Here is an 11,906-nt window from a genome sequence, read left to right as displayed (position 1 = left end):
ATATAGACCAATGCTGGAAGGGCTTATATTAAAAGCAATAAGACCTAATGACAAGGTTTGAAGCAGGGGAGTGATGTGACCATATTGGTGGCTTAGATCTTTCCGGATGCAGTATTTTGAAGAAATTGCCTCTCTACTGAGAAACCAGTTAGAAGAATTTTCAAGTGGAAAAATGATGGCTAGGGTTTGGCTGGACTGCTTATGCTGTGGAATGAAATTGAGCAGGCATTTCAGAGAGTTATATACAAAATATAGTTACACTTTATGGGATTTGGTCACTGGTTCAATGTGGGAATAATGGTAAGGAGGACAATGATGACTCATAGATTTTTGGTAGAACGACTGGTTCTATGGCATTGCACTCACTGAAACTGGAAACAGGGTATTCTTGTACAGAAAAAATATTTTGTACAAGGGGGGATAGGTTGAATCTATAAGTTGGTAGAATTTTAGAAGAAAGACATGAACAAGATATATGGATTTAGAAGCTCATTAATATTTACATTACAACTAAAGACTTGGAAGTTCATGAGCTCCTCTACAGGGGTTCTTACATGGGGATATATGCTAATACCACCTTTAAAAACAACCAAACAACCAACCAAACAAATAAAAAATATACACTATCCATTCTCCATCCTAAATAGCCTAATTCAATAAGAATGGTCTGGAGCCAAGGCATTTGTTCTTTCAAATGCTTAATTTTTTTTTTCCCATATCAAGTTCTAGTCAAGAATGTTGGTGTAGAGTGAGAAGTGAAGACAGTCTACAAAATCTGAGTATTGATCAAAGCCAAGGTTTGAAGAGTTGGTGCAGGAAGAATAGTTTATAATGGAAACAAGTAGCTAGCGGGTTAGAAGAAGACCACAGAACTTACGTTGTCACTGAATATAGAAGGTGAGAGAGAGTGTTTGTCCATGGGGGTTATGACAAAATGATGAGGCGGATTAGGAACTCAGAGCTACATGATTAGCTTAAGTTTTCAAGTCAGACTCCTAGGTTGTGAGCTTTACCTCAAGTCGTGTTCAGCATCCATGATTTCATATACAAATAAAGTAGATTCCTTTATGATTAGCATTTAATTCATAGCCTTTTCATTCTGTGATCACGGTATCTAATGTCCAGTCTCTAAGTGAGGGCCTTGGTTTTGGAAAGCAGGGCTTATGTGCTCTCATGAAGGCCTCAAATATTGCTTTATACTTTCTTCCTTTCTTGATTTTCCTGCTGGGGCTCTGAATGGGGTTGAAAACTGTCAGTATTCTGTTGAGTCTCCATTTTGTTGAGATGATTAAATGAAAGAACATATACAAGTTGCCCAGTAGAGCAATTGACACATGGTATACACTAAGTTCCTTTCACCATATTCTTTCTTCTTCTTTTTTTTAAAATAAAGTTGTGGACATGGGTTGCTCAGAATTGCAAAAGAAATAGATACTTGCCCATTAATTGCCTGTGGAAATACTATTGGTCGTAGACTCTTGCCTTCAATAAAGGATGCCAGAAATCTGCATAATACCCCTAAACCTATAACATAGTTTTACCAAATTTACAAATTTAGTTCTCCAATGGGAAACACATGTATGCTTTCCCTGCATTCATTTTGTCAACTGTTCTTTGTTCCCTGCAGCAGTTGTCAAATTATAAAATTTAGCCCACAAGCAAGAAATAACATCTGTGCTGAATGGGACCATGAAGGGAGGCTGGACAGCTGTGTATCTGGGGTTTATTTCCACAGATTAGTAAAATGTGTGCCATAATTGAATCCAGTAGCTTTTTTGATATTGTTAAATGGAAATAAATAAGCAAGCATTCATCAGAATTGAACTCTATGCAATGGGAATTTGAGTCAATGCCTTTAGAGAAAAAGCATGCCATGCTGTTTGTTTCTAATCCAAATTATCCTCTTCATGTTGTGGTGGAGATCTAACTAACATTATAACTGTTTGTTTGTTACTGTGAAGATTATGTGAAAAGCAGAAACAATATAAGAGTAAGAATATGTGTCTGGCTCTCTATCTTCATGTCATCAAGGATCATACATTTTCTCAAGGCTGACTATGGTGGGATTGAATGTCCTTGAGCTCTCTTTCAACTCTTCAAAGTCTTAAAATACATTCATCCTAATATGTCACTTTCCTGGAGAATCCAGTTTTTTTTTTTTCTGATCTTTGTTACTAATATTAGCAAGATGTTAAGGGGGAAACAGTGGCATCAAAATGATACATAGAAAGTTATGAATATTTGAAAATTATAGTAATTGAATACCATATTTGAATTATTAACTCAAACTAATCTTTAGTTGTTAGGATGTGGAAAGGTGAGGACTTGGGAGTCTTCTTATATATTACATATTCCATTTTACTCATTCTGTCTTTTCCTTACCCCCATTGAATCCTAACAAAACAACAACAACAAAAGTGAGTTAGCAACTCTCTGGCTTTTCTTAAAGTAAGTTATTTAAGAACTTTTTTTCTACTTGTTCATGAAAGCATTAAAATGATTAGTGTATAGTAATGAAAATACAGCATACTTAAGATTAGTTTGAATCAGTTTTATTATCTGTCATTTGGTTGGTCAGGCAATTAACTGATTTTTACTTAGTAAAAGTTCCTGTGTTCGTGATTCTTTTTTCCTATATAATTTTAGGAAATTTGTAGTAGACTATATATTTATTGACCTCTGTAGAGTTATTTCTCCTGGAGAATCTATCTTCTTAATTACTGATTAGAATACCAACCAATATGCCCATCCTCATTGCAATTACACAGTGACTTAGTGGAAATGACCTTGAAGATTGTCTCTCAATTTAATGGTATGGCTTTATTTTAAAATATAAATAATAGAATAAAAAACGTTTTCCATAAAATTTCTATTATCTAATTAATGTCTTCCAAAGTAACTGTGGTATCACACATTTTCTCTAATTATATTCATTAGTGACTTCTCCTTGACAAGTTTTAATTAAGTTGTACAGGAAGATCAATATTCATTGAGTATTCATTGCAATTTACAACCAGCATATATACTGTTCAGAACGATTTAATTACTGTAATTGTTGCACAGAAGATACTTAGCGACTGTTACTGTGGTAGAGGTCCAAATACATTACTGCCTCTTAAAATAAGTTTTGTGTTGGCCATCTGCATGCTCTCTTTGAAGTGTCTTTTCAGCTTTTTTAATTGGAAGGTTTGTGTGTGTTTTTTTTTGTTTTTTTTGTGTTTTTTTTTTGGTGTTGAGTTCTATAAGTTCTTTATAAATTTCAGATATTAACCCCTTATCAGCTATATCATTGGCAAATATATTCTTTCATTCAATGGGTTGTCTTTTCACTTTGTTGATGATTTCCTTTGATGTGCAAAAACATATGTCTAGCCAGTAGACATATGTAAAGATGCTCAATATCACTAATCATCAGAGAAATGCAAATTATAACCACAATGAGATATCACTTCGCACCTATCAGAATGTCTATCATCAATAAATCAAAAAACAAGTGTTGGCTAGAATGTGGAGAAAACGACACCCTTGAACACTGCGGGAGGAAATGCAGATTGGTGCAGACACTGTGGGAAAGTACTATGGAGTTTACTCATAGTATTTTAATTAAAATTAAAACTGAAACTGCCTTTTGACCCAGTAATGCCACTTTTGAGAATCTCTCCAAAGAAACCCGAAACACCAATTCGAAAGAGTTTTTGCACCCCTAATGTTCATTTAGTGTTATTTACAGTAGCCAGGATTTGGAAGCAGCCTAAGTGCCCATCAGTAGATGAGTGGATGAAAAAGCTGTGGTAGCCCTCGCTGGTTTGGCTCAGTGGATAGTGGGTCAGCCTGTGGACTGAACGGTCCGGGCTTGATTCTGGTCAAGGGCAGGTACCTCGTTTGCAGGCTCAGTCCCTGGCCCTGTTTGTGGTTCATGTGGGAGGCAACTAATCAATGAGTCTCTCTCACATGGATGTTTCTCTCTCTGTCTCTCCCACTCCCTTCCACACTTTCTAAAGATATCAATGGGAGAAACAAAACGCTGTGGTACATTTGCACAATGGAATACTACTCAGTCATGATAAAGAAGGAAGTCTTACCTTCTGCAGCAGTATGGCTGAACCTTGAGAACATCATGCTAAGTGAAATAAGCCAGTCAGAGAAGGACAAGTACCATATGATTTTACTTATATGTGGAATCTAATGAACAAAATAAACTAAGAAACAAGACAGAAACAGACTCATAGATACAGAGAACAGACTGACAGCTCTCAGAAGGGAAGGGTTTGTAGGACTGGGTGCAAAAGGTGCAAGGATTGAGCAAAGAAAACAAACAAACAAACCTTGAAGACACTGACAACACTATGGTGGTTAGCAGAGGGAAAGGGGAATGGGGGAAGGTAGGAGAAAAAAGGGGGATAAATGGTGATGGGAGGAGATTTAACTTGGAATGGTAAACACACAATACAATGTGCATATAATACATAATAGAATTGTACACCTGCAACCTATACATTTTTGCTAACCAAGGTCACCCCAACAAATTCAATAAAAATTAAAAATAAATAAATTAATTAAATAAATACATTTGGTAGTGAAATTGAGAAATCAATTTCTGAAAATTTATATATATTCTAAACTTCTGGTGTTATTAGCTAGCTTAAGTAGTGGGTGAAATGTAGGCAATAATATCAGTGGCATAGTGCTCTTTCATGCATGCTATCATGAATGTTGAGAAATTATGAGCACATAAATGAGAACAGCTTTATTGGTTATGTGAAAAAAATTACAGGAGTTGGTTATAAAAATACTGTTTTGCTAAGTGAGACTTCAATATTTATTAGTTTTATTTTATTAAATTGGAGTAGTATTTTGATCCATATGGAATGCCTTTAAATATGCTAACTTTTGTTAATGAAGATGTGGAACTAGAGGTTTTATAGTACTGCATCATAGGTAGGTGGCAAGGTTTCTCAACTCTGGCACTAGTGAAATTTGAGCCACATAGTTCTTTCCTGGGAGTGCGGGAGGTTTTGCTGTGCATTAAGGGATGCTTAAGGGCAGGCCTGGCTTCTTCCCATGAGATGTCAGTGGCAAAATACTCCCCCACCCTTCAATTTAAAAAATATATTATTAATGCATAGCTCATATACAATATTATATTAGTTTTAAATGTACAGCATAACATTTCATTATGTACCTTAAAAAGTTACCACCACCCCACCCTCCAATTTTGAAAATCAAAGGCGTCTCCAGACATTACCAGATGTTCATGTTGAGAACCACTGGTCTGTGCTCATACAGACACGCACTCCAGACCTGCCCACAGACCAAGTGATTCATTCATAAGAAAAACGGCTTATTAGCTGTTCCAAGCATAGGCTAGGTTCCCAGGCATAAGTCAAAATAGTGTTATTTTAAGGAAATAATACAACTCTGTGTATTTCGTGTTTTGTAGATAAGAATGGGTGTTAATTGAATATTCAGCATGAATACCTTACTGAGATGTAGGAAAGGGATGATCAGAGATGGCTTCCAGGAGAAGGCGGTTCCTGAAATATGTTTTATAGGACAAATGCAGATTTATTAATTCAAAAAGGGAGAGAGACATTTGAGAGCAAAAGCGGCATATGCAAAATTTGGAGGTATAAGAAAGCTCCCCCTCCCTATATATAATATATATCAATATAGATATGATATGGTGATCTATACATAAATAGTATGGTCATATATTGTTATATGTCATAATTTTAGTTATTTTCCTTGAGGCATCATATCCCATTTGCTCACAAAATTATAATATAAAAATCTGCATGAAATTGTCTAAAACATCTAATTTTCCTCCCCCTCTCTCAATTTCAAATTTAGTAATGGTATATATAAATATATTATTTGCATTGTGAACATTATGAAATCATCTATTTCCAAGAGGAAAGCAATTTTAGACAGTAATGGGAACATACACATATTTCCTATAAACCTGCTAATATTATCTGAAGAAAACCTTTTGACAAGATCATCATATGAAAGATAATATATATTCCTATTGTGATTATTTTCATGCATTTAATAATGTATTTCAATATTGCAAATTATCAGTAAATTGTATTAATAGCCCAGGTAATGTTTTCAGTTCATTCATATACTTTCACACACATATATTTTAGTCCAAAAAAGAGTAAAAAGAGTAATTTAGATTAAAATTCATTTAAGTGAGGGCAACTAAGGTTAAAAAAAATCTGGAATTCTGTTTGGCAAAAACGAATATTTCAAGACCCACATATTATTAAAAAGTCTACTAGGAATGCTGTGTTTCTCATGCAGGCTGATTAGGAATTCCCAGAATTCCTATGCACACCAGTTTGCCACCATGGTATTAAGTTCACTTTGACCGCCATCATAGTAGAAGGCGTTTAGTTTGCAGATTTTCTCTACTTTATCTAGTCTACTAGTACACAGATATTCTGCTGCTCAGTATCAAAGGTGAAATAAAGGAATAATAAAGATGAATAAATATAATGGTTTAGGTTCTGCACTACCCTGGTATTTAATCATGTCTAGACACAACCCTAAGTGTCCTAGAAAAGCCAAAATGAGAACAAGGACATTTAAGTTTTCTGTAGCCTTATTCCCATGGAAGTCAGAAAAGCCAACAACAGAATAAAAAGAGAAGAGTATGGATCTAACTGAAAAAAAAAAATAGATTTAGTGGAGTGACTGGAGGATTTGCAAGGTCAGTGGGAGGTGGAATAGATTTTTTGTTTCTGTTTTAAACAATCAGTTTAAATTATGTCAATTTCAGTTAGGTCAATTTCTTCTAAAAATAATTTCACAAATTATTTTATTATTCTCTAAAGCCAAGTTGATGTAGGTAGACTAAAGATGACATAACCATTCTATAAATATGAACTTTTATAGTTAAAGAGCTCAGAACTTGAGGAAAATAGGCACATACAGTGAATATACACATACATTATATATATGTGTGTGAGTATTGAGTATATTTCTACTTTATAAAAATTTAAAATTTTTGATTTATCTTTATATTACTAATATTATAAAGTGTTAACTTTAGTGTATAAATATGTTTGATGTTATAAAATGATGGAAAGTGAGGGTTAAGTGTACCCTTTCTATCATGTATAGAAAATTTCTATTTAAACTATGATTTTAACTTCCTTGGTTATAATAATTTTGTTTTATATTCTCTTATAGAAATATTATAGCAGCCTATTATCTATTATTCCTTTAGTACCTAGGCTTTCCTCTTGCACATGGAATCATTTTTTAAATACATTTTATTGATTTCAGAGAGGAAAGGAGAGGGCAAGAGAGATAGAAACATCAATGATGAGAGAGAATCATTGATCAGCTGCCTCCTGCAGGCCCCACCCTGGGGATTAAGCCTGCAACCTGCATGGGTGCTGACTGGGAATTGAACCATGACCTCCTGGTTCATAGGTCAATGCTCAACCACTGAGCCACTTCAGTTGGCCAGAATCATTTTTTTTTAATTACTGACATTTCAAGATACTGGCTCTTGATTTTAGTTTAAGGAAGCTCCACACCTCTGACTGGGATAACATAGTTGTTTTCCTTTTGGATCCACACGCCATGCTCCTTAAATGTGCTTCAGCTGCATAGGGAGGCCCATTTGGATTAGGCATAATAGGTTGGAAACCTAGTGATCTGTGACCCAGGTCTAAAGCATTTTTGGCAACACAGTACTCTTTTAGCTAGTATAACTTGGGGGGACAGTAGATGAACTTCCCGAAATATAAACATGGTGAGTGTGTGGGGTGTGGATACACATCTGTATAAATACTGTGTGGTTTCCTTTTGCAATGATGATATTCAGACTTACCACCTGGGAGTGCCAACCATTTTATGATATCTAGACATAAATGATGTCTGTCTTTCAAAAATGTAGCTGATAGTTCTGTAAGAAGCACATTGAAGGTTGTGGTCATATATAAGTAGAAGATAGCTTGGAAATGCAGTGGACTCATAACTGTAACAACAGCCCTGAGAGCTGCTACAATTTCCTTGGTTTGGTTAAGGGTGTGTAGATTTATTTCTTAATTAAACTTGCAATTTGGATTACAGATTTCAGTTAATATCACAAAAATGTTACAAGCTTGGGGATAGTTTATTGCTGTTTAATGTAAATTATTTGTTAATTGCTTCATAACAGCTTTCCGGAAGAAAATACAATACGTTCAGCTACAATTTTATGGCTTTTGCTTAATCCCAAAGCCTAGAGCTTGAAAAATCACTGCATTGTTTTTACTGTTTTCTGTGGATTTTTCATATTTTCTCTTTCTTAATTTAATTCTTTATAGTTGTTTGACAAAAAAAGCACTTAGGGTAATGACTTGTTTATATAATTTTGCTCTAAATGTTAATTCAAAATACCTTGTTTTCTTGCACTGAAATCCTTTCTTTAAATTATAACTCTTGTATTTATCATAATGAATACTTAATCTAATTTTAGTTTTGTAGCAATATGCACTTTTAATAATACTGAAAATAGTGATGCATTTTTTTACGTTTGACTCAGTTTTGTGTTTCTCTTTCAGTGAATTTATTGGATTCACGTACTGTCATGGGGGACTTGGGATGGATTGCTTTTCCAAAAAATGGGGTAAGCCTTTATGAAATTTTATTACAAGTTAAGTAGACACTATGTTAAATGTCACATATGATTGAAAATCCACTGGCCATCTTTGTTGTTAAGAGAGGAGGGATGTGTGTGTGTGTGTGAAAATGGGCAAATCAGCTCTGTCAGGGGAAAGCAGGCAAATAGGGAAGGGATTTCAATGACTGATTAACAAATATGTGACTTTCCTCTCTAAGTATTTCTGTGAAGAAATGTGAAGTTACCTTAAAAATTCAGATCAAAGCAACCAACAAACTTATACAATTGGTTTATCTTCAAAAAACAAGAGTTGAAAAAAATAAAAAGATTTGCTGCTGATTTGCACTTGGCATGGTTGAATAAGAAATAGTGAATATTGAATAGGAAATAAAATCAATTCAAACACTGGGAACAATTTATTTTGTGTTTCTTCACTACATTAAGGAATGTAAATATTATAAGAAACTCCTTTAAAATTTCATTGAGATTAAAAATTTATCAGATTATTAGAAACTATCAGGGAGAACCTGGAATGGATTGCTTTTATTAGATCAGTAACCATTAAAAGGTTTTCTTTTAATTTTTGCATTTTTCTTTATTGAAAATTTTCAGAAAAAAATGTTTCATTGGAACATTGCTACAATAACAGTTGTATTTATTAGTAAATTATTTTACTGGTGGTGTGGTTGGTTGGAGTGTTATCTGATACACCAAAGAGTTATAGGTTCTATTCTTGTTCAGGGCACGTACCTACGTTGTGGGCTCAAACCCTGTCAGGGTACCTATGATAGGGAGACAGCCAATCAATGTTTTTCTCTTATGTTGATGTTTTCCTCTCTCTCTCTTAAAAACAAAACAAAAAACAACCAAAACATATCCTTGGTTGAGGATTTAAAAAATGTCTTTTGGGTAAAAATTAAGCCATTTTCTAACAATATGCATATTAATGTATTTATATGCTAATGATCTTAATAAATAGATTACATTTAAAAATATTTCATAGCTATTAGTAGATGGAAAATGAAAGCATAAGTAAAATATTGTGACATAAAATTATTATTATTACACAAGAAGTATTAACTCAATTATAATAGAAAGATAAAGCATAATGTTGTTAAAATGATTGGAAAAAATACTATTTCTAATACAAAGAGATTGTATATTTTTAAGGAAATCAATGGTGCAAAAATCACATACAAAACTGAGTAAATATCTCCCAAAATTTCTAGTTGCAAGCCAATACAACATCAGATTTACCCCCATAGTTAAACCTTTCCTGAATAACTCTGGAATGGAAACTGGAGAAATACAAAACTAGATTCAAAGAGAATATGACATATTTTCTCAGAGTTTTCAAAAATTAATTTCAACCCAACATTTCATCTATATTATCAGATGGGGCAAATTAAAATATTTTTGGTAGGATAACTTATTTTGTTATTTATGAAATGGAGCATAAATTGTGTGTTATAGTTTTGCATAAAGATTAAATAAGTGGGACTGAGAATAGAGCTTGGCACAATGTTGGCACTCAGTAAACATGTTTTCTTTGATCTTCATTTGAGGGGTTAGCATGTTTTTTATTGAATTTATTGAGGTTACATGGTTAATAAGGTTATATAGGATTAAAGTGTACAATTCTGTAATCCATCATCTGTATACTGTATTGTGTGCGTATTACCCCAAGTCATGTTTCTTCCCATCACCATTTATCCCCCCTTTACCCTCTCCTGTCTCCCCCACCTCCATTTCCCTGTAGTAATGACCATACTGTTGTATGTCTATGGTCATTACCACAGGGAAAGGGGGGTGAGATTATGAGGGTTTTTGTTTGTTTTGTTTTTTCTTAATCCCTTCACCTTTGACCTTCTATTCCATTTCTATCTCATACTGAGATCCACCTACCAGTTCATCAGGTTTTTGTTTGTTTTATCTCTAAGTATATTTACGTGAATCCGTTGTCAGCAGTTAAAGATTGGGAAAGTTCATTTAAAGTGAATTTCGAGCTTTTCTGTTTAGTTGGAAGTTTCAGAAAACGAGCATTAGCAGCCTGTTATAATCTCCACAGCCCAGAGCTGAGGAGAGGCTGCTTTCTAAGAGAGTAAGCAATTTCTCCTGTTTGATTCAATTTCTGCCTGGTGCTCTTCACCCATTTAAGTTGCTGTCTGTAATGCTGGCATATTTGTGGAGGCAATTTTTAGTATTTCACACGCATCAGGATTTTCTGTTGTTTTAGGAGGGACTTTTTTTTTTAATTCCACTTATTGTTACATGTTGAGATAGAGTCCTTCTAGTTTTTATTTTTATTGTTTTGACTACTTCACCTGAGTTAGGACACATCATTTAAATTTGGGCTTTAGCATGTGCTTTTTAACCATAGTAGGTGAGATGGTGTGTGTGTGTGTGTGTGTGTGTGTGTGTGTGTGTGTGTGTGTGTCTGCCTGCCTCATGGTAAGAAGTTGAACTCTACCCTTTTTTTTTATTCTGGACATATCTAGAAGTACTATGTTATAACAAAGTTTAATTTTATGCAAATTTAAGGCATTTATTCATTCAACAGATATGTAGCAGGCACTTGGTAAGAGCCAGTTTCTGTTCCAGGCACTGGAGTGACAACAATGAAGAAAACACAAAATTTCCTGGCCTTCTGGAGCTTGAGGCAGCATTATTTTGAAAAGGAGTAATCATAATGTTAGAATAATGTTGTAGATGAAGTTCTCTGGAGGCTTTTTTCTCTACATACTAGAGGCCCAGTGCATGAAATGCATGCACTCAGGGGAGGGGGGATTCCTCAGCCCAGCCTGAACCCTCTTGCAGTCAGGGAGCCCTCAGGGGATGTCCAACTGACAGCTTAGGCCCATTCCCTGGGGTGAGAGGGCCTAATTGTCCTTCAGACATCCTTAGCACTGTTGTGGCAGTGGGAGAGGCTCCCGCCACTGTCAATGTGCTTGCCAGCGGTGAGCCAAGCTCAGGGCTTCTGGCTGAGTGGCTCTCCCACTGTGCGAGTGCACAGACCATCAGGGGGCAGCTTCTGCATTGAGCATTTGCCCCCTGGTGGTCAGTGCATATCATAGCGACCGGATGTTCCACCGTTCACAGTTGATTTTCATATTAGCCTTTTATTATACACTAGAGGCCCGGTGCACAAAAATTTGTGCACTCGGGGGTGGGGGGATGGGGGGGTCTCTCAGCCTGGCCTGTGCCCTCTCGCAGTCTGGGACCCCTCGGGAGATAACGACCTGGTGGCTTAGGCCTGCTCCCGGGTGGCAGAGGGCAGGCCCAATAT

At 35.3% G+C, this 11,906-nt stretch overlaps 1 protein-coding gene across 6 annotated transcripts in view; it reads left to right on the top strand.

The window, feature by feature from the left end:
* The first annotated feature begins 8,565 nt into the window (after positions 1–8,565).
* Positions 8,566–11,906, top strand: part of EPHA5 (EPH receptor A5) — a 309,529-nt gene continuing 306,188 nt past the window's right edge. For all 6 annotated transcript variants that reach the window (XM_015565823.1, XM_015565821.1, XM_015565818.1 and 3 more), the window contains exon 1: positions 8,566–8,626. In XM_015565823.1, the coding sequence (XP_015421309.1) occupies positions 8,588–8,626 (39 nt within the window). In that variant the 5' untranslated portion in view covers positions 8,566–8,587. The remainder of the gene's footprint in view (positions 8,627–11,906) is intronic.

This window comes from Myotis davidii, unplaced genomic scaffold, assembly GCF_000327345.1.
Source record: "Myotis davidii unplaced genomic scaffold, ASM32734v1 scaffold31, whole genome shotgun sequence".
Lineage (NCBI taxonomy): Eukaryota > Metazoa > Chordata > Mammalia > Chiroptera > Vespertilionidae > Myotis > Myotis davidii.
This window is presented reverse-complemented; position numbering and strand designations above follow the sequence as displayed.